Source organism: Oryza sativa, chromosome 5 (genome assembly GCF_034140825.1).
Source record: "Oryza sativa Japonica Group chromosome 5, ASM3414082v1".
In the NCBI taxonomy this organism is placed as follows: Eukaryota; Viridiplantae; Streptophyta; class Magnoliopsida; order Poales; family Poaceae; genus Oryza; species Oryza sativa.
In genome coordinates, this window is record NC_089039.1 from 1735365 (window position 1) to 1758084 (window position 22720).

The following is a 22720-nucleotide window of genomic DNA, read 5'->3' on the forward strand; positions in this document are numbered from 1 at the left end:
CCTATGAAGCGTAATACCCTACTCCTGTGTGTATGATGATTCTTCTACGCTTGCAAAGCCTCCGAATCTCCGATATATAAGCTAGGGTTAGAGAAGCTTTTGCTCGGGGATCCAGAGTTCGATCCGAAGTTCGATCCCTCCCCCCTTCCCGCTAGGTATGGTCCTCCTTTTATACTCCAAGGGGATACCACAAGTGCTGCGAGTGCTAACTAGGGAGAAGGGAAAATATTCTCTATATTAGTTGCATGTCTTGTGCCTTAGCCCAGAAGCTATTTGCACGTCGTATGCTGCGCGGGGCCCATCAAATCATGCAGGGCGCCCTTGTCATTCGCCATTCAATGGATGAGGACTTCCGGGTTCCCGTTCGCACCAGGAAACGGGAACCCGGGTCAGTTCAGAGTGGTTGGACCAGCTCTAACTGGGGTAAGAGGCTGTGAAGCCCCTCATTATTATGATGGGATGGGATGGAGCACGCCGCACGCCGCCTGACAAACTGATCAGGCGAGGGTACACAGCCGCCGTTCCATCGGTCATTCGACCGGTCACGGACTGTCACAGATCGGTCGTACTAATGTTTTATCGGGGTGCTAGCCGATAAGTTATCTGGACGTTGCATCGGCTCATAAGGATTACATATATATACAAGTTGGATCTAGCCGATTGCAACAAAGGTTTCACAGTTTAATCTAATCTGTGGATTTTATGGCATCGGACCTCCGGTCGATGTACGCTTTAACCTTTGGATCAGTGCTTATTTTATCATATCATTGCTAGCCGATTGGTTTCTACTGAACTATATTATTGTTATATTTTATCGTCATCAGCCGATTGCCTTTATATCATTATCTATATTGGACATATAGCCGATTGCTTAAACCCTATCGCTATCGGATGGTATCGGCATCGGCTATTATCGGCTATCAGCTGGAACTACTCGATCGGCTTGTCGGCCGATCGGCTGTTTTGATCTACTATTTGCACATCTTGTCAGTTGCAGGGTCAAACTGACTGGCACGCCCGTATCTCATTAATCTTTGGACCTGCACTGGAGCTAAGCAGATCTCCCAGGCCGGTGTGTTTGATTTTTTCGTCAATAGTTTCACACACAAATTAATAAAAAATGGTGGGCCCCACGTGTCATTCTCACCCATCCTCTTCTTCCTCATCTTTCCCCATCTCACCTCTCTTCCTCTCTCTCTCTCTCCCCTCTCCTCTCAGGCGCGATGGAGAGGGAGCGGCGTGCGGCGGCGCCGGCGGGAGAGGATGCCGTCGAGGTCGGAGGGCGGCGTGGAGGATGGTGGAAACGAGGGCGGGGGCCACGATGGTGAGGGCATGACGGACTCGGGCCACCACGCCTCTGTCCCCTCCGGCCACCACGGCGGCGGCACGCCCTTCTCAAGCGGAAAGCGGCGCTGCGGCGGGTCGTAGTGCTGCGTGAGCGCCGAGAGCAACGAACCCAGCGTGGTGTACTGCAACTCGTGTAGGAAGTGCGGCGCCGACGTCGTCGTCGCGTCCCCGGCATGGCGTGGTCGGCCTGGTACTTGGCGATGGCGGCCAGGCCGTTGCTGTCGAAGCGGACCTTCTCCTTCCACCAGGAGCGGACGTTGTCGGAGGCGCTGCTCACCGGCTTGCCCTTCTCCGGGATGATGCCGTACACGAACCCCTGCGCGTTGCACACCTCCATCATTACTACTGCTAGCTAGGTACGTACGTTGTCGACGAAGACCGTTCCGAAGTTGCCGACGATGTTGATGATACCGAAGACGAGTCCCCCCGAGCTGAGCATGGTGAGGTAAGAGCCCTTGAAGTTGCCGCCGACGGGGCCGCACGCCTGAGCCCCAAAATTTTTAAATTAATTTATGTGTTAAACTGATATGTGGGTCCCACAAGGTTTTGTTTTTCTTAGATCAAATTGCCACATCAGATAGAGACCGAGTCAAATTAGCCACGTATGCGCCACGTCAGCCAAAACCACCGTCCAAACCGCCGAGGGACCTCATGGTGTTTTGGCAGTTGAGGGACACGTTGTAACTGGTTTTATGGTTGAAGGATGAAAATAGGATTCGTCGATAAGGTAAGGGACCTCAGATGAACTTATTCCTTTTGTTAACTTGCATGCATACTCCGGTATGAACAGCCAGCCCACCTGATTAATGGACCTGGGCTGCCATGTGTGTTCTGAATGATGGGCTCATTGCAGACATCTCTAGCTGGGCCTCAACTTGAAATCCAAGAACTGCCCAGATTCATAATTAGTCTTCAAAAATGAAATTGTGAACAATTCTTGCTTCTTCTTGTTGTTACGAAGGGAAGTACTAGTCTCTTTTACTCCAGTTGATGATTGACATGAAGGATATAACCACAAGATGAAGCTAACTTGTGCATATCCTGAGCTGCCACCCGAACACAAACTTCTTATCAACATTCAACAATATTAAGTGCTAAAATTGGTCACAATTAGACACAGACATCACACATGTGCATGCCAACAATTGGCAGCAATATGAAATGCAAGGGAAAAAATAAGTATCTTTATTATTGCTACATGTTACTATTACTCATAGTTCACTCTTTCCTGTCTAAAATGGTTTTAACTGGGGATGCAGTTGTCAGGGATACAAACAATTAATTAATGTTATGGTAGCTGAATGCAGGCAAGTTTTTACAGGTCATCCCAACTCCCTCTTACAACACCATATACACAATAATTTCGACAAAATGATGAGGTTATTGATTGATTTCATCTTTTTTTCCTTTTAATATATGATCATCCCTTGCTCCTCACAGAGGGTGTAGCAGCAGGTAATACCTGCCAATGTCTGTTGCAAGGTGCTACATTTAATTTGGAGTGCAATCTGATCATGGACCAATTGTGCCGGTGTCGAAGTACAGTGTCGTCCCGGAGGAGGATCCTCCGGTGACCCCCTCCATGAGCGCGAACCGCATGTCCTCCGATGGCTTCCAGTGCCTCTTCCTCTGGTTGATGAACCAGTTGTTGATCTGCTTCGGGTCGAGGCCAGTCATCGCGGCCAGCCTCACCTTATCCTCTTCCTGTGAAAGATCAATTGGAAGACAGAGTCCCAGGTCAGTGTGGGTTAGAGGCTTTTGTGTGTCGAAAAGGCGTTTTCGCGACATTACCGTGGGGTAAGGCCAACGGTAATGTGTGTTCCACCAGTCCATAAGTGCCGATCGCGCGTCTTTCGGTAGTTTCCCTTTCTTCCTCTTCTTCAAGAACTCGGACCGGAGGCGGCTGAGGCAGCCACTGTACTTCTTGAGCAACATCTCTTTGAGCTCATGGTCAGCCAAGCGGGAGCTGTGTTCTTGCCCAAAATCTGCTGCATCGGCGTCTCCTGAGCACGGCTCATCCTCTGAAGACCCCACCATTTCATCTTGCATATAGACATGTTACAAATCAGGGGCAGTTTGAAATAAAATGTCATGTATAAAATTAAGCTCAGATTATGTGGCAGGATTACAACATTAACCATGAAAAGCAGCAGTCTCTTCACAAACCGAACAAGAGCCCAATCATCAGTAAGCAAGATAATGAAGAGATTCCAGAGAATCGGCTGTTTGCAGTGCCATAACCAATGAACTATCAGACTTACTAATTACTAATAACAGGCTGTTTAGGGAGGCTACAGACAGAATGCTTCTTAAGTTATCTCATGAATAGGCAAACAGAGTTACTTAAGTGCTGATTTTTTTTTTTTTTGCCTTACACTATATTGGACAAGATATTATCAGAAACAAATGTAGTCAGATGTTACATTGCTGAATATCCACATATTCTCTACGATTTGCGGTGCGTAAATGTTGGATAATATTTTCTTTTATGACTTGACACGGTGAGTCAATGGAATATGCAGCAGCTTGTCTAAAATAGGATCAAAACCAGTTTAATACAATTGAACAAACACTAAAAAAATGAAGTACAATCCATCACCAGAACTGCGCAGTGTGGGAATACTTTAGAATATAAGAATGCAATTCCCGCAACATGATCATTAAGTCTTATAAATACAAACATTTGAATGAAAACGACACAGATAATGCACTGTGCCCCTGTCCATCGTAATCCTCCATCACCCATTTTAAGTTACCATTTTATCAATGTCAATCTTTTTTGCTCATTTCCATTAAATATGCAGTGTTCCATGCCAAACCATCTTTCAGGTCATAGTATTAGCTTAGCGCACCCTTTAACAATTATCAAGAATTATTCTTTTCGACCATAAAATGTGCATCAGGACATTTAGTTCTGCTTGCAATGGTAGTCCATGATTCCTGTATGAAGCTACTGAAGTTATGCCATGGATTCATGATATCTTTACTTGAGATCTACAAGCTACATGGTCTCATTTCATTCAATTCAGTGTAGTAACTCATGCAATATTTTTAAGGCTAGAACCATTTTGGTCAAGTGATATCAAATGTAACATAAGAACTGCTCCCCTCCAGCTTCAAATCAGAAGTACAATTTTTGTGGTTCTGTTTCAAAATATAAGCCAGGCATGCAAAGTTAATTACTTTACTTTCCCCTCAGTTATCTTCCCTTTCTCTACAACATTCACAAGTAAGCACTCACACTGCGTCACTAACTTTGGTCTCTAATACCACAGGGCATTAACAAGGATATCATGATTATTTCCTTCTACAATTCACTCAACCATATAATCTTCTTATATCACACATATCTGATCGAAATATGCATTGTAAGAAAAGGTTGGAGAGTACTTACATTTCAACTATATATTGTGATTTATGCTTTAGCAGTGAATTGTATGTCACCTGCTTGCAAACATGATGCCCTAATAACTATTGCTGGAAGGGACACCATAATTAAGTAGACCACCCAATTAATTAAAAACAATATTTGACATATAGTTGGAATAAATCTGAATTGAGGTACACAATTAAGGTTGCCATGCATATACATTACACCTATCTAGTATAACTACTGGGCTTGACCAGTAGTGTCCCTAAACTTTTAATCTAAAATAACTCCCTAAACTTTTAATTTTGGAACACATTAAGTACTAGTTCACCACCAATCCACCATAAGTGATATACAATCATCCGTTTTTACTATCCTTGAACAAAAATCATGAAAGCTCTAATCATTACATCTATCTTGAAGTCATTTGTTCTCAACTTCTGTAGAATATTTAATAAACAGAGCTTGTCTATACTAGAATAAGAATGTTAGTACCTTGCTAAACCTGAGCAAAGTATGTATTATGCATATATTCTTAGGGGATATATCATATATGTGTTTCAGTTTTTTTAGAATCCATAATTGTGTTCAACAAAATGGTTCCGAGTGCCAATAGTTATGCATGTGATCATCCATTTAATTAGTTGGTAATATGTAGGTGATCACATCAAATTTAAGCAGATACATTTGCATTTTGTGAACTAGGAATCACATGTGCAGGGAGAGGAGAGAGAAAAGGAGCGTATTAGAATTTTCAAAGAAAAGTAAAAAATAAGATCTATGAGCTCACGTTTATTTTCCTATGTAATGGGGGCTAGGGGCCTAAAGAAAACGATTCATAGGATTTTTGCAATCCTATTCCTTTGTTCCGAAGGATCTGATAAGAAAATTTTCCCAAGGAACAACATCCTCCAGAATTCTTATAAAATTTCTCCAATCGAAAGGAGCTTTGAGTATGAACCTAGAGGCAACAAACAAATCATTTACAAAGTGGATCAATATGTTAAAATCTAAACATGGAACAAAATAGGGTGTTGCATGGCTTTAGCTACTTATGATATGCTACCACCGAAAGCTACCTCCAACCAATTATTTTACTTCAACTTGCAAGTTTTTTATATTAATTTGTTTTCTTTAATTCTCTGCTCAGCAATACCAGGTGGCTGAAAGCCTGAAATAATTAAGCTCCCGAGAAGCAAGCACACCATGCATGCAATCGTATTTTCCCATTTGCAGTTAAAATAACATCATTATTTATGTTTTTCCTTACAGATTAGTGGGGCCAGGCCCAATTAACATTTATTGCATAAATATCATATTTCACGCTCCTCTGATTTGTACTAGTAATTAAGATGCATATTTCTACTCGGTGTTGTTCCAAAACATACTGAAAACAAGGAAAAGAAGACAGGAACTATTTTGACCACAGTTGCTACTGTTTGTGCAAGGTACTCCCTCCGTCCTATAAAACAAACTAACTTCTAGCTATGAACCTGAGAGTAAGCTACGCCCAAAGTCGTAGTAAGAAGTTGGTTTTTATGGAACAGAGGGAGTAGTATTTACATTTCCACGGTAACAGTGTTATGGCACTCAATAATAAAATGTCCTTTTGACTTTATACTAAACATGTGAAATGTCCAAAAGCTAGCTTCAGTGTGTTTGGTTGTGTTCATCAGTACAAAACTTGATCACCTGAAATTTTGTAGATGTCACAGTTTCAAGTGAGTTGTGGATGTATAATAGCTTAATTAATTAGTTATAATGGCTTAATTGATAATCATCATTCAAACTAAGAGCTTGTTATATTAGCCTCATCTCTCAAAGAGAAAGGACCTTGTTACTCTCTGATACTTTTTACTCGAAATGAGCCTAAAATTAAAGCATATGGGTTAAATTACATTGACAATGGGTTTATTCGGTAACTTTCAAACACCATCAAAATGTGCAACCTGCCACAATCTTGTGTGATTGTCAAATTGACAGAATATAATTAGGCGCAATATATCAAACTGAGAATTGAAAAAGCACAAAACAGAAATGCATGCCCAATCCAAAACAAATCTTTTTGTTTCTTCGCACGGGGTAACACAACTCCAGGTTCCATTACCACAAGATAATGCATGGAAACAAACCAAAACAAATTACATATCGATTGTAATTAACTGCAAGCAAATTGAAGGAAATCCTTGTGTGATTGAAGCTGCAACCAAGGAGGAGCATGCAAAATCTTTTTACCTGACCCACCAGAGCTAGGAAAAAAAATCACCACTACTACAGCACTAGTAGTAATAACCAGCATGCAAGAGCAAGATTCTCTTTTCACAAAGCCAGCCATCCAATCCAAGCAGTGCCACTGCCACTAGCTACTTCCCCACCATGCAAGCTCAACTCACATCACTCCCCTCTCTCAAGTTCCATCCATCCATCACAAAGTCTATAATAGCAGGCATGCAGCGACTACTCCTCCATAGACTTGCAGTGAGAGAAATAGAGAGAGAGAGAGAGAGAGAGAGAGAGAAGAGACAGAAGCATGGCTATGGCAGTGTGCTGCTACTCCAACTCCACAGAAGCTTGGACAAAACCCTACACGAAGCTTTACTACTCGTCTGACACCCCTGTGCCCCATTTGCATGGACACGATTTGACCTCTCAAGAACTCACGCACGCACGCATTCATCACCAAACCCAACCATGCAATGTATCTGCAATCCAATAATGCACTTAGCTCGAGCGATCTTCTTCCTAGCTAGCAACAGTCGATCGAAGATGCAAAACACAATGGCGAAGCAAGCAATATATAATTTGTTGGTTATTTACCGGAGTTGTCGGTGGGCGGCGGCGCGCCGCCACAGAGGGAGGCGAGCTGGGTGTGGATGCCGGTGAGGAAGGAGGCCGCCTCGTCGAACGGCCGTGTGAGTTCTTCCTTGTACCGCTCCAGCACCCGGCAGTACGTCTCCTGCTCCCGCCATTTATTCCAGATATATATCATTAATCACATGTAATAACAAGCTCCAACCAATTATTCAATGATGAAATTAATCGACTGATCAGCCGTTCGTCCGACGAGCTAACGTACCATGAACTCGTCGAGCTCCGGATCGAGGCCAATTTCCCCGCCGGCTGTCGCGCCGCCGCCGCCGCCGCGCCCCTCCCGGCCGATCTCCTCCAGCAGCGTGGTCACCTCCGGCGGCGCACCAACCTGCCAAAAATTTAATCAAGAACCAAGAATCACACACATGCAACAAGCACGGATAAAAAGTATCATCAAATTATGCTTTCTTGGATGCATGGCGATTGAGCTCTAGCTACCACATGCAGCTCCGAAGGAGGAGGAGGAGAGGAAGAAGAAGAAGCGAGCGGAATTGGACATGGACAAGGACGAACACACCTTGCGGCATTCGATGTAGGCGGAGAGGAGGGAAGGGTAGCTCGGGTGGCCGGCGATCTGCGCCTTCATCAGCTCCGTCAGATCCGCCGCCGCCGCCGTCGTCGCCGGCGGTGGGGGATGCGGCGGCGAGCTCCCCCCTCCGGCGACCCCGGACGCCTCGCTGGCCGCACCTCCTCCTCCCCCACCGCCGCCGCGGGAGATTCCCGGGTGGATGCTGTACAGATCCTCCATGTCCAATCCCCTCTTCCCCCACCTCACCTCACCTCTAGCTACCTACCTAGCCAAGAAGCTTAGCTCAGCTTAGCTCAGCTCAGCTAGCTATCCAGTAGCTACTTCCTTCCTCCTCATCTACTGTACATCTCCACACATAATAATACTGAATCAGCAGCAGCAGCAGCTGGAGATGAATCAGCAGGTGTAAGCTTAAGCAGCTCCAAGTTCCAGCTTTCCAAGAAGAAGAAGAAGAAGAAGAGAAAAGCTAGTAGGAAGGAGAAGAAGAGGAATTTGGCAGCGGATTGCACTGCAGCCTCTGCTGCTGGAGCAGCAGCTGCAGCTCCTCAGATCAGAAGGAGAAGGAGAAGCAGCTTCTGCAGGGTGCACTTGTAGGTAGCAGCGGCAGCAGCGGGATACATGGGTGCTTTGCTTTGGGAGGATGGAGGAGTCACCTGCTTGTGTCTGCAGGCAGAGAGAAGAAGAGATCAGAATTCAGACAGACATGGAAACAAAGATTGGGAGAAAGGAAGGAATAGCTAAGCCAGCAACCTTTTTAATATAATTTTCTTCTAAACAAAAGCAACTAAGCAATTTTTTTTCAGAATTTTCTTAGGAGGTGTCATGACTCATGAGTCATGAGAGAGAGAGAGGGAGAGATAGGGCAATTGGAGCTTTTGCATGTGAGTCCTTGATGGAGCTGATATTTTTTTCGATGCCTTGTTTGAGCATGGAGCTTGATTAGTTTCTTTCTTTGTAAGTCAATGAGCTCAACCTAATTACTCAATCCAGATTTGTATTTAGTAAGAGACGTATATGATTGTCTGTTAAAATGTGAAAAATAATAAATAAACTCTATATTTTTGTTCATGTATTTCTTACTCGTAGATAATAGGTTAGAGCCACGTGTTAACGCACAACTGCACAAGCTTCTCGCCTGTACGCCGCACGTCTAGCATGGGGTGTGTTTAGTTCACGTCAAAATTGGAAATTTGGTTGAAATTGGAACGATGTGACGGAAAGAATGGAAGTTTGTGTGTGTAAAAAAGCTTTGATGTGATGGAAAAGTTGAAAGTTTGAAGAAAAAAATTTGAAACTAAACTCGGCCATGCTTGACTATACAGGTTAGAGCTGCACATCAGTAGCTGGAATAAGTAGTAGTAGCTGGTTAACAGCCAAACGATCCCTCAATTTTCAAGAGGAAATAGTACCCACAAAATCACTTCCCTTATCTTTCGCTTTGAGCCATTACAAAATGAAGGTTTTTTTTTCTTTTATTGGAAAGATATTTAGTATGGCTTAACCTTTGAAATACATTACTCGTCTCTAGTTATATTTTCCAACCATTCAAACTTTTCTCATTTCGTCGACCTAAGTTAATTCCTCTTGAATTTGAACCATTGTTATACCACTCCCTGACGTCGTAGCATAGTTGAGCCAAATTAGCTTTGGGTGAAAATGACCATATGGCCCTAATTTATTACTGGTTACTTTGAATGATCAGAATGAGTAATCATTTCAAACCAAGAATACACCAGCCATTCCTGCCACAGAAAGAATCATGGATGAAGTGTTGTTCCTAATAATCGGTTAGTAAAATTTGAATCGTACGCTACTGCGCTGACCCCACGTTTCTACTACTTACCGAAACGTCAAGCATGGTGGGACAATATATAGGAGTAAAACATCAAGTATACTGGAACAAAGGAGTAGTATGTTAGAAACATTAAAACAAGGGTAAAACAATGCATACCAAAAGGTGTAACAACCGCCCCATGATACAAATAACATAAGGAACGAGTAGGATGCAAAATTTGCAAATACAACCAAAATTAGGGGCATGGGTGTACAAAATGGAGCAAAGTGCAAAAGATATTGGCCAAAAGGGAGGTGTGTGTGTGAGAGAGAAAGAAGACACACAGCACACAGTGAGTAAACTCAGAGCACTGTCCCTTTGCCCTTCCTCCCCCCAGAAACAGTGCTTCCACTGTACTGCCCGCTGGGCCCCACACCCCCACCCACCCACACGCTCGTCCGCCTCACAGGGAGGTGGGACCCAGAGCGACGTCGCACGTGGGAAGGTGCGCGGTGGGGCCCTGGGCGTCAGTGAGTGTGGGGTAGGGCCATGGGGGGCGCCCGTATTTACAGCCGTCACGTCGGGTGTCCAGTAAGCTCGACGTGACGTCCCGCCACGTGCCGTCTTGTCACTGGCTCTGCGTAACCACTGCCAGCTCTCAGCCTTTTTCTCTTAATTTTGATTTTTATAAATTTTAATTTGGCATAAGAAAGTACTCCTACGAGTACTAGTACCACTAGCAGAATAAAATAACCATTGGTTGATCAATTCTGGCAGTTCCATGTTTGAAACAGGTTTTCTGTCCAGGAAATGTTAATTTGAAACAGATTATGATAAGCTTAATAAACACTTCAGCTTACTCCAACATACTACAGTATTTAACAGAATTTATTTTTATAGACGTAGTGCCAATAATACACAAAAATAATCTGATAAATTAATTAGCCAAAAAAAAGGGTTGAATATCAAGCTAACTATAGGCTTAAGCTTAAACTTGATTAGTAGAAAAGATTAGACCTAAGCGTAAAATTCAGCTTATTATTTATCCAAACCATTAACGATACTCAAACTCAACTAGCTTATTCTACTGTACTTGTACAAATGAGGGTTGAACACTTGAACTCGAGTACTCCCTCCGTTCCAAAAAAAAATGAATCTAGCACTGGATGTGACATATTTTAGTATAATGAATCTGGACAAAAGTATGTCCAGATTCATAATATTAGAATGTGTCACATTTAGTACTATGTTGGTTTTTTATGGGATAGAGGGAGTAGGCTGGGACTGGGAGCCTCCAGTTTTTTAAAATCCTACCGTTAATGTTAAAAATGAACAATATTAAAACTCAACTGGCTTGTATAGCACTTTTTTTTTTGCAATCTGGACACAAGCCAAAATAAGGGTTGAATCTTGACCAAAACCAAAGTGAGGGTCGAAATCGAGCAGGTTGTGAGCCTCCAGTTTTTTTTTGTGTGTGTGGGGGAGGGGGTTGAAATCCTAATACTACCATTAATGTTAGGGTAAATTTGGAAAATACCATTGCAAAGATACGTGAGTTGCAAAATACCATCGTACGTGAGAATGACATGTGGGGCCTGGACCCACATGTCAATGACACATACGATGGTATTTTCCAACTCCGTGATTTTTGTAATGGTACTAGCCAAATTGGCCCTTAATGTTAAGACTGGCATGTTGATCTTCACAGAAGTAAAAGAGTAGAATCCCATATTCATGGTAAGAGTATATTGGAGGCTTTATGAGCACAAGTCAAACGAAAACCATATTAGCTGCAGGAACCACACAAACCCAAATCTATCCCTTTTAAAATATTTTTTTAATAATGGATAATATGGTCCTTTTTAAGATAATAGAATAAACATTACAATCTCGATCTGCATTGATTAATGATGCACACAACTATTTATTTATACTAATTTTGTTTACCAATCGCACTATCGAAGGCTAGTATTAGAATGCTAGCTCAATATGTTTTCTGTTGAGCTTCTGCGAAAATTCATCATCATGGAAAAGGTCTCATTATTGGATGAATATTTCTGAAACATTCTGATCACAAAAGACATTCGAAAATTATACTATCCAAGACTGCAGATATATAGATTGCATAATAGTCTCATGCATGGTTTGTTCGACGTGCATTTGCCGGTGGTGGGCCCACGCATTGCATGTGGCTCATTGGCACGCACTGGTGGGTGGGGCCCCTTATTCTTTTCCCCTTGGAAAATTTGCCTCCAGCGTGTCCACTCATTCAGGCCACAATCCTCTCTTCTCCCGGACAAAATGTCAAGCAAAGTACCAAATGATCATCAAGGGAGAGACCAAGCTATTAAATAAGGTTCAACCACTTGATAGAGCTTCAAACAGTGTGGGTAATATGAACCTCTGGTCGCTCCAACAGTGGCTATGATGCCAATGGATATGCTCAATTCCGAGTACGCCGACTTGCTAGGTTCACATCACAGATTACCACGTCTAATCTTAACCACATCAACAGAGTTAGCTATGTTATTGAGCTGTAGCAGCAAAGAGATTTTTTTATTCGTCGGTGAACTTTTATTTTCATTTCTGACAATAGACGGCATGGTCTCCAGATACGAGCCCAAACGATTACCTTACCATCCGAGGAGGTAATTTTGCTACTACTTGGCCATGGTACCTATAATATGTATGCTATATATTTTCATTAATAATAAATTATACTACATGTCCTCGCAGGAAAAAAAGTATACTACGTGAAATTCTACGCATTGCTGCGAAAATATTATACAACAATGATAAAAGAAAATGATGTGCAAGATTGACTTGCTTGCAGGTAGACAATGTGACTTTTTTAAATATCCTTTATATGCTTTCATACAATTTGAATCAATCATAAAGAAAAGAACATAAACCGATGCGATAATATGGTTGATAGGAGAAGGGAGATAATTTATATAACTTTTTTTAAATAGAATACTGCAAAGGAGGACATATATAAATATTTTTTTTATTGTTGAGTTAGTCTGGATTTAAAATATATCGCACATTGCACGTGCAAACAAACCTGAACCTGCTAGTACAACTTAATTAAAAAAACCAAAAAGATCAATATACTCTTCGTCCCAAAATAAATTAATTTACTTTACACGTGATGTTCAGATTCATGTAAAGGTGAACATATTTTGAAACCAAAGATGTACACTCCAGCAAGCACCGTGGCCATTGTACCATGGGTGATGAGCGTAGGGGGACAGAAGGAAGAGGGAGGCATGTGATGCGAGTTGGTGGGCAAACAGTGTAGTGTAGTTGATGACTTGATTCAGTACAAACCTTGACTTTCTTGGGTTCTCCATGTTTGCCTCCTTCCTTCCTTCCTGGTATTTTCAGTTTCCATCTCTACTCCTGAAATCAAATTAGGCTGTGTTTAATTTACACTAAAATTGGAAGTTTGGTTGAAATTAGAACGATATGACGGAAAAGTTGAAAGTTTGTGTGTGTAGAAAAGTTTTGATATGATGGAAAAGTTGGAAGTTTAAAAAATTATTTTGGATCTAAACACGGCCTTATAGTGAATAAAATTCTTAACCTGTTTTTGTTTTACGTTTATCGGATAATGCATATTTCATTAATTAAGTGAAAAAATTACACTATTAGGGATACACACAACAAAAATAAAAAAAGACACCTTTATTTTACTGTACACACGCTGCACTTCGCTGTTATTTTAGCACACGTCATATGCACGTTTCTTTACGAGCCAACTATATGAAACCTAAACCATGTAAGCTTAAGCTAATCTAATATATAACTGTCTACCACATATTCGACCATAGATATAAGAGATCCTTACATTCTTTTTTGAGATTAAGGATGAAAGAAAAATATACATGCTCCCTTGTCATTGATAAAGGATGATGGTACCTAGGGTAGTGGGTGGATGGTTTGGAACATAAATTGGTGAAAATAAAATTAGTAGTTGGGTGCGAAAAATAGTGCTATGTAATCCCTTATAATTATAGACAATATTAATTTGAATTTTTGGATTCACTTATATATATGGTCGAAGGGAAGATCCATATACCATCAAATTGTAGTCTTATATTTTTTTAATTGAAAACAGTGGCTCCGTAACCTTATATTTATACAATTTATCACTACTAAATCTAGCCAATTAAATCGCATCATCCCAATTAAATATGGTTACGTGTAGATTATTCTAGTTTCTCCGACAATCTTAACAATTGTTATATACAAATGGGTCATCTGGTACTTTAACCAGGAATAGAATTATCAATCTACAGTACACCACGAGACCAAAATTTCACTCTCTCAATATGCCATTCAGAAGTACTGTAAGTTCATTTTTAAATAGCTTCAAACAATAAAATAAAAGTTATGATTTCTTCTCCTTGTCATCAAACTAGTAGTAACTAATAGCAAGTGATGGATTGCCCAGAGGCATTTCATAACCATTTCTCAAGGAGTCCATGAAATTGAGATCTCAGTGCCAAGTTGCCAACATAAGAAAAGGATAAAATAATTAGAGAAAAGGCATTCCATTATTCAAATCACTTACTAATACTAAAGCTGGCACTGGTACTTGAGGTACTGTGCCCCATGCAGGAGAAAGCTTTCCCCTTCCAAGTTCCAATTGCCATCACACATGCAAAGATCAACTGTCCTGAATCCAAGGAGAGAGAGGGGCTCATAAATAGTGCTGTGGACTTGTGGTTTATAACTAATTAAGAGCTCAGAGCAAGCTAGCAAAAGAATCCAGATGGGAGCAAGTTTAAAAGATTGATGGCATGTACTAATGATACTTGCAAGATGGTGGTCCTGAGCTGAAAACAGAGGAGGACTGTTGATGAGCCAGGACCACAAACGGTTTTTCACCCTGGACCACAAACTACCTCCTTGGAACCTCCAACTGACTACTCCATCAAATACCATGTTTTCAACGTTTTGTTCCTCTTTTTCTAGATGTCAACTTGTGTGGGTATGTGGATGCACAGTTCTTGTTGAGATTATAAATAGTATATGTATATCTATACATACATATGTGATTTTGTAGTTATGCTAGAAGAATTTGTTTGCATATGCAAATGACAGATAAAACCATTAGCCAAGCGGTGGGACTTGGGAGCTGCCCTATAAGAGAATCTCGTGTCGTGGCTAGTTCTCTGTTTTAAACCGGACCATTTTATTAGAATATAATTCTCAATAATTGGTAAGCTACATAAAAAAATGAATTTCGCAAAGCTACATATACTTTGGTAATTATCACAAAACTATAGATTTAAACCATAGTATCACAAAGCTACAAAATTAGGAATGAATTTGTTAGAAAACTACAGATTTAAGCCATTGTATCTTGAAACTACAGATTAATGTCATATTTTTCACAAAACTACAGATGGAGCACCAAATTTCTCATAGAACTACACACTTTAAAAATTTACCATGGTAATAGCTGCACGACATTAAATATATAGTTTTGAGATACAATGGCTTAAATATATAGTTGCGTGAAATTTACTCTAAATAAAGAATAAGTATGTATCGTTATTATTCCATCAACTTATCTGATTGATTTGTTCACCAGGATAAAGTAAACAAATTAATTTTCTAGTTCAAGAATGTTCTTCCTTGATAAACCATCTAAGTTAAATACAATTTTAGAGGGATCGTTTTCTAGGGAGAATGGAAGACAAAAGAAGAAGAACAATAGTGCATTATTGGTCTTTGACCCTACCTTTTCCAGATAAAATCCCCTAGAAAAGGACTGCCACTGGCTAAGTCCAGAGGAGGAGAGCCTAACCGACGCAATCTCTATCTGTTCTCTGTGAATCACAACTGTGATTCTTATCTGAACTCTTACTTTTATCTGTTCAATGAGAGCATGTTGACTATGAGTTCAATTATCTCCATTTTCTTTGTAACATTTTCCAATCTTTCTTTTATAAAAAGTTGCTTGAGCATGAATATATGCTTTTCTACACTAAGACACATTTGCTTCCTTCTCAAGATTTTCAGATGACAATGAGCTTAGGATGATCATCTAACCTCTCAAATGATTGTGCCTAAAAACATCTCTTTCAAGAGATTGTTAGGCCAGCTGATATCATCACCTCATACTTGACAGCAAAAAAAGAAAAAAAGAAAAAAAAGAGTTGTGTACTTTCAGAGAAGAAAACCTTGCTTTTGATGTGAGCTCACCTCCAATCCATGATGGTGCAATCTCCCAAAACGAAAGCCTGATGATAAAGAAGAACGCTCCATCACCTTCCATGGCCCTGCTCCAGCTGCAGTAAACCTAGCAAAGCTACTGACATTTATGAGCAGTTGATATCAGCTGGAGGCTCTGAACACTGAACCTATCAAATCTGTTCACTTATCTCTGTCTTCAGATTGATCCATGTGTAACGATCATCTCTGACTCCACTCCAGCATAGCTCGAGTCTCATCAGTCATCACAGGTCATTACTAGTATGCGATCAAGTAGGAGTAGCTGTCATGACAGGAAGTAAGAGTAACTGTATTCATAGGGTAATCACAGAGCATAGCTGATAGCTCTTGCATAATACTCCTATACGGGATAACAAACGGCTCACAAGTAATACCTTCGGATTTAATATTCAGTTTATTTTTTAAAAACCTGACTGAAAAACCGAGCGGTTTGTGTTTTTATCTGGTCCAGAAGTCTGGACCGGTTTTCATCGGTTTTGTAAACCCTGCACTATCTCTGTATATGTAGGAAATTGTATTTGTCATGTGTTTCTTCAGACAGTAGGAAATTTTCCATAAGATTGAAATACTATTACAGAATTCCAAAACCCAATGTTAATTTGGACAGCTCAGTTTGTATGTTTTGAGCAAAATTTTGTGGCTTTTTTGGAGTTTGGAGGTTGGAACTTGTAGCCTGGCAGGTATACCTTTTAAATTGCAGCTAAAACTAAAGAAAAGCAAGGTGCTAGTAGTAGGGAGCTAAGACAAACAAAAGCACAGGCTTCCTCTCGTTTTCGAATCTCTACCATCTTCATCATGATAGAGTGATTTTATATAATGCCCATCTTAAAGTCCCAAGAAAGCCTAGAGATTTGCACACCCTTAAAATATCAGCAAATGGAGATTATTAAATTAGCATGATGTCAGGATGGCAAATGATGATCACTTGGTGTCCCCTGATATGTAGGAATATCATGCCAGATCCATTTGAAGAGGCCAATTACTTTGTTTCTTGCACATTCGGGTGCCACAAGAACCTGGTTTCACACTTTAATCTTTTACAAATCTTTGGTTCTCTGTTCTTTTTCCTAAAATAAAAGAAACCATGTGAGTTTGGGAGGTTTCATTTTGCAAGATGCTGTCAAAGTATTTGCAGCATTTTTCAGGGGAACTTGCATTTCTAGAGTTGGCCAAATGCATGTTCAGAGGTGATGATTCAGATAACTGGAGCAAAAGAAAAGAAAAGAGAAGAAAAGGGGCATATCCTAGTGGAACTATGAGATGGATGATGGTATATTTAAAAAAAAACTTCAGGGGGCACATTGTCTCAAGTAGTTCTTGTTTAAGGTTTCATTAGTAATTAAGAATGCGTGTCAACTTGAGGAGAGTCTTGCATGATTGTTAGGTCCAACAAATGATATAATCATTAGTCCAAGTATTGGAGGAAGGAATAGTTGCCCAAAGTAGCAAGGGGATAAACACTAGAATCAAGGAAGAAACATGGCATTGCAACAGATGGAAAGAGCAAGAATCTACCACATAGAATACTCTAGTTAAATTAGCAGTAAGTGGAAGCCAAAAGGAGTGTCAAGCATAATACATTGTCGGCACATCATAGCCTTTTTGTCCCTTATCAAACATCTTTGTTTATAAATTGTATTTGGGAAGTGAGATCAGATTCCCCAATGTAGGTGGATAAATTTGGGCCACTTCAGATGCCTAATTGGATTCTTTGATGCAGTAGCTGACACTTGCAGTAATAATAAACTATATCATGGAGCCAAATCTTTGCTTACCTTGCCTTATCTGCAAGAGAAAGATTGGCAGCTTTCTTAAGCATGGGCCTCAACAAATTGGGCATTAAGTGGGCCACAGCTGATCTACCTGAAATCTTGCATTGCTCAGCAATTCATCAGTTCCCCTTTTGTTTTTAGTTGAAACCTTATCAGCCACCTAACAACACAATACAGATCTTTATTGCAGCTATCAACACAAAGTGCAAGAGATGATGCTAGAGAGAATCTACATTCAGGAATGAACATAAGCATTTCTGTTCTGATCAAACTAGTATGATAATTATCACCATTACTGCCATTCAGTATTCACTGTCAAAGCCACATATGGACAGCAAGAATAGGGAGATGATATGGTAGTTTGGGAAGCCACCACTTTGTCGCCACTATGAATTACTACCTAATAAATGACATTTGAACAGAAAATGGTGAATCAGCATATGCAAAATCAAAATCTTTAACAACAAACTAATTAGTGCCAATGTGGCTCAGTGGTTGACAAAAAAGCAAATATGCAGAACCTATAATCCAACATAAACTTGCCCATGGTTTTGTGACTTTGACTACCAGGTTCAGAAAAACCTATGTGAGATAATCATCTATATTGCCTGAATGACAAGTTCATGGCCTTGAGTATAAAGAAGAGAAAAAAGGGAGGAAGGACAGTAAGAAAAGAACCAAGCTGCTCCTTTCCACAGGAAAGCTAGATTTGATCATTCAAACATCAATGATCTGTGGTGCACTTCATGTAAAAAGGGAAAGAGCAATAGAACTGTTTAATACTATTGCTTTTACTTTCATTCTCTTAAAAAAAAGACTATTGCTTTAACATGTTGATAACATCATATCTTCAAAGGAGATATCCATATTCTAGTGCACCTTTTGTATTATATAGTTTGAAAAGGCTCATGTAGTTAATAATCACAAAGATGTACCTTTTCTTTATTTTTTGGAAGAGGACAGAAATGTATGAAGCCTGGTTTACTTCTGCAGTTCTGCTGCTGATCTAAATGTATTCAAGAGGCAAGAAACAGCTTAACTAGGATTTGAAGAAGAAAACTCTTGTTATTGCAAATGTCTCATATGAAAACAGTCAATCCCATTGCAATGAGTCGAATCACATATATAGCAACAATATAGAACATCTAACAAATAAAGGAACTATTTTTTTTCCTTTTAATATTGGATTATGATCCAATCCATGCACCCCAAAAAAATTACTGCCAGCAAGTCAGGATACTTAATAAGTAAATCCACAAGCTTACAAATCACCCAGGATTCAATACCAAAAACTCACAATTGGAACGAAATGAAACTAGGATTTGCATTATTATATTCCCCAGCACAGTTCTTCAATTGGAATATTCTAAGAACAACACATCCACCAAGTTAAGATTTTACTGCAGCCAATGAACCCTAACAACACAGCAACCATTGGGAAATAGTAATCGAAAGAATGGTTCTTGAATTGGAATAACCTAAGAACAACCCATCTACCAAGTTGAGATTTTACCGCACCCAATGAACCCAAACTACATAGCAACCATTGGGGAATAATAATCGAAAGATTAGCGGTTCGTTTGGTTGGAGGGAGTTTTTAAGAGGGATTGGGAGTTTAGAGGGATGAGGCTATTAAGTGTTTTATTTGGTTGGGAGACATGGGAATTTTGGTGGGATGGGGATGGAGAATTGAGGAAGGAACTCCCTCCTTTTCAATACCTAGGTAGGGGCAGGTAATTGGGAGGGAATTCCTCCTTTACTTTGTCTAAGCAAATCTCAGCCATCCGTTTTTATTAATAACCTAATCTCCAACTAAACTCCCTATCAATTTCCATCACATCTACCAAACAAGATATTGGGATTAAAAATCAAATTTCCATATTAATCTCATCATCAATTCCCTCATATAAACTCCCAATCCCCTTCCCTCGAGTTAACAAACAAGCCGTAGGGGAAATTTTACCAACGCTGGCGGCTCGACTCAAGCCCCAGAGGTGAAAGTGCCCTGCTTGTTGTTGAACTGTAAGTACACATGTCCTTTGAATACCGAGAGGAAGAGGAATCTGCCGGCCCAGCAGTTGGATGGGCCGAAAAGATTCTCATGGGCTGAAATGCATTCAAGCCTCTTCTCATGGGCAGCTTGATGATCACAAGTTTGCTCTTCTTTTTCTTTCTTTTTTAAGGGAACATATGCTAACACTTTATTTTAAAAGAAAAACTAATCCGTAGAAGAGCTGCCAATTATATTTCAGTAAGGAGGAGTAAAAACCTAAATGGATTACAAGAAAATAAGAAAATACTGTGATGAGAAAGTCTAGACAAACACCTTACTCAAAATAATAATAGTTTGATTTTATTATAGTTCTTAACTAACTGGGACCTTAAAAACTCCAGCGAGATAGAGAATGGTTGTAAAATAATTGATAGTACAACATTCCTCCGCTAAGATACGGGGAAGTTTATATTGGCCGACCTACGGATCCAGTTGATCCTAAATTCTTGAAACAAGCTTGCTTTCAAAATGGTCTCAAATACATCGATTTGGATTAAAAAAAACATTGTGAGAAAGATATTTATAATTTACTCTATTTTATATTACATCCATTTTCGAGCAATTGTCATTTTTACTGCACAATCAAATCTTAAGAATACGTTTTGTCATTAACATACAAAAAAAGTCGAGAGTTGTCCAGTGAAAATGATATAAGTAGATTTCTCATGAAAAATAATTTGATATCAATGTACTTTCATTATATCTTCACGGATAAATGAATAAGAAAAGTAACCATTAAAGGTGCATGTTATAGATCATATCGATGTTCTAAATTATAACAAAACGGAGGTACAGTTGACAGCTAGCTAGCCTCCAACTGCAACGTGATTTTACATGTTTAATACTATTCACCCAAGTCATAAATAATTATTGCTTTGATATAGACGTAGCTTTCTACAGAACATAGAATATTTGTAAGACCTAATAATACTAGCAGGATTAGTAATATATTAGTACTAGAGTACTCTTCAAGACAAACTAAATAACTAATCATGCTGTTTGTTTGTGCATGGCCAATCAAAATGTTCATAAAGAAAACTATTATTTTAGCTTCATTAAATAGATATATCATATATTCAAGTCATTAAGTAATTTGGTTCACCCATGGAAAATCACAAGGATCACACCTGCAAAATTGCAACCACTACTTTGTAAGAGAGGCTTGCAGGAGTCCACATCATCATTGAACTCACAGGAAAATGGTGGTGAGGCTCTGAAACAGTAACCCTGAACATTTTCAGTATTGCATTCAATTATTGGACAGTGAAAACATAGAAAAGAAAAGAGTAGCAAGGCAGAGAGGGAGATCAGCAACTTGCTCCAGCCTTTTTCAGCCAACTTGTGGTGTGGTGTTGGCACTTGGCAGTCACTATATCATCTCACTGTTCACTAACATATTCTGTGCCCTTCAGAGTAATAGTGCCATTGCTATTATCTCTTCACCAGCTATATCTCTTCTTCCTCCACCTGCTGCCATATGCTTGTGTAGTCAGTGTTGCAGAAATGACAAAGATGAGCAGCATGAAAGCTGATGGCAGTGTCCCCAAGAGAAGGTAGTGTTAGCTAGCACCTATATCCTTTGCTTCTGCTTCTGCAAATTCTCTTGTGATTGTGTTGTCACTGCAGCTGTCTATCTTTGTTACTGTTGCAGGAGGCAGGATGTTCAGAAGGTTGTGGTGTCTTTGAAAGATCATAAGGTTGAGCAAGGGCCACCTGCTGACAGTTGGTCCTGGAGGAAATATGGGCAGAAACCAATCAAAGGATCTCCTCATCCAAGGTATCATCACCTTGCACTAATTCCTCATACTTATACTGCACCGAATGTTCTTGTAATATCACAATCTTTTGCATGTGCACTGATTCTTTACATCACTGATAATTTCACAAGAATCAGGTTGTCTGATCAATTACTAGTACGATTTTTTTCCTTGTATCAATCCATTATCTTTGCTCTTTTTGTGGATCATGCTGTATCCAGAGGCTACTACAAGTGCAGCAGTTACAGGGGATGCCCAGCCAGGAAGCAAGTAGACAAGTGCAGGAATGATGCATCTCTGCTCATCATCACCTACACCTCAGATCACAACCATGACAACTATGCTGCTACTACTACAAATTCAGTCCAAGAACAGGCACATAATCCTGACACAAGTGATCCTCTCAGCAATGGCATGTCCCTTGCTGAGGTAGTAACAGTTGCATCCTCCAAGCTGTCCGGTGAAGAGGAGAGCTGTGACTTCTTTGATGAGCTTGAGGAGCTCCCAGTGTCTGCATCTCCCTTGCCAAGCTTATCTTTCATGGTCCAAGAGTGCAGCTTCTCTGATGCAAGAACACTGTTGTAGGGAAATGCTAATGGCAAATTATTCTATCATGACTTTTTTGGGGGTCTATATAATGCATGTAAGTAGTACTATGTGCTCAATTTTAATAAACTTGGTAAGATTTATTATCTCCAATCACTTAATTTTAGGCATAGATATTATCTTCCCCATGCAACTTCGAGCACTACTAACATCTACTGTAACAATATATGTAAATTCCATCAGGACTATGATATTATGAGAGCTCTTTTCAAACAAATCTACGTCTATGATTTTCGCATGTCAGATTAAATTTCAAAAAAGATATATTGATATTTAAAGTTCTATTAAAAGACTGAATGCTTATCCATGCAAAATTTGCACAACAAAATTACTGCCGAATCCACCTGTGTCGACATAACAGGATGTCAGTGTCAGGGAATCCGCTACATCAGGGT

At 40.1% G+C, this 22720-nt stretch overlaps 3 protein-coding genes and 1 long non-coding RNA gene across 4 annotated transcripts; 1 reads left to right on the forward strand and 3 right to left on the reverse strand.

Moving 5' to 3' along the window:
- Positions 1–1214: 1214 nt before the first annotated feature.
- Positions 1215–1684, reverse strand: LOC107280899 (protein ETHYLENE-INSENSITIVE 3-like 2). The gene is made up of 2 exons (XM_015783014.1): positions 1535–1684; positions 1215–1430 (listed from the first exon to the last, which is right to left on the reverse strand). The coding sequence occupies exons 1-2, from the start codon at positions 1682–1684 to the stop codon at positions 1215–1217; spliced, it is 366 nt and encodes a 121-aa protein (XP_015638500.1).
- Positions 1685–2449: 765 nt separating this feature from the next.
- On the reverse strand, positions 2450–8941 carry LOC4337701 (homeobox protein knotted-1-like 10). The gene is made up of 5 exons (NM_001420127.1): positions 8106–8941; positions 7794–7916; positions 7535–7673; positions 3139–3389; positions 2450–3051 (listed from the first exon to the last, which is right to left on the reverse strand). Exons 1-5 carry the CDS (start codon positions 8334–8336, stop codon positions 2860–2862), a joined length of 936 nt encoding a protein of 311 aa, NP_001407056.1. The 5' UTR covers positions 8337–8941; the 3' UTR covers positions 2450–2859.
- Positions 8942–13008: 4067 nt separating this feature from the next.
- LOC136356572 (uncharacterized) lies at positions 13009–16246 on the reverse strand. The gene is made up of 3 exons (XR_010741506.1): positions 16108–16246; positions 14468–14572; positions 13009–13293 (listed from the first exon to the last, which is right to left on the reverse strand). It is a non-coding gene; the product is annotated as an uncharacterized lncRNA (long non-coding RNA).
- A 5039-nt stretch (positions 16247–21285) lies between these two features.
- Positions 21286–22542, forward strand: LOC9270274 (probable WRKY transcription factor 69). Its single transcript, XM_015784451.3, has 3 exons — positions 21286–21515; positions 21614–21739; positions 21941–22542. Exons 1-3 carry the CDS (start codon positions 21466–21468, stop codon positions 22302–22304), a joined length of 540 nt encoding a protein of 179 aa, XP_015639937.1. The 5' UTR covers positions 21286–21465; the 3' UTR covers positions 22305–22542.
- The last annotated feature ends 178 nt before the right edge of the window (positions 22543–22720 follow it).

What these genes read in the sequence shown, in the direction of transcription:
- LOC9270274 (XM_015784451.3), top strand. Translation starts at nt 21,466, where the DNA reads ATGACAAAGATGAGCAGCATGAAAGCTGATGGCAGTGTCCCCAAGAGA. An exon ending in GGCAGTGTCCCCAAGAGAAG is followed by an intron (nt 21,516 to 21,613) that starts GTAGTGTTAGCT and finishes TTACTGTTGCAG; the next exon opens with GAGGCAGGATGTTCAGAAGG. An exon ending in AAAGGATCTCCTCATCCAAG is followed by an intron (nt 21,740 to 21,940) that starts GTATCATCACCT and finishes TGCTGTATCCAG; the next exon opens with AGGCTACTACAAGTGCAGCA.
- LOC107280899 (XM_015783014.1), bottom strand. Translation starts at nt 1,684, where the DNA reads ATGGAGGTGTGCAACGCGCAGGGGTTCGTGTACGGCATCATCCCGGAG. An exon ending in CCGCCATCGCCAAGTACCAG is followed by an intron (nt 1,431 to 1,534) that starts GCCGACCACGCC and finishes GCGCTCACGCAG; the next exon opens with CACTACGACCCGCCGCAGCG.
- LOC4337701 (NM_001420127.1), bottom strand. Translation starts at nt 8,336, where the DNA reads ATGGAGGATCTGTACAGCATCCACCCGGGAATCTCCCGCGGCGGCGGT. An exon ending in CGGAGCTCGACGAGTTCATG is followed by an intron (nt 7,674 to 7,793) that starts GTACGTTAGCTC and finishes TGGCGGGAGCAG; the next exon opens with GAGACGTACTGCCGGGTGCT. An exon ending in ACCGTTGGCCTTACCCCACG is followed by an intron (nt 3,052 to 3,138) that starts GTAATGTCGCGA and finishes GATCTTTCACAG; the next exon opens with GAAGAGGATAAGGTGAGGCT.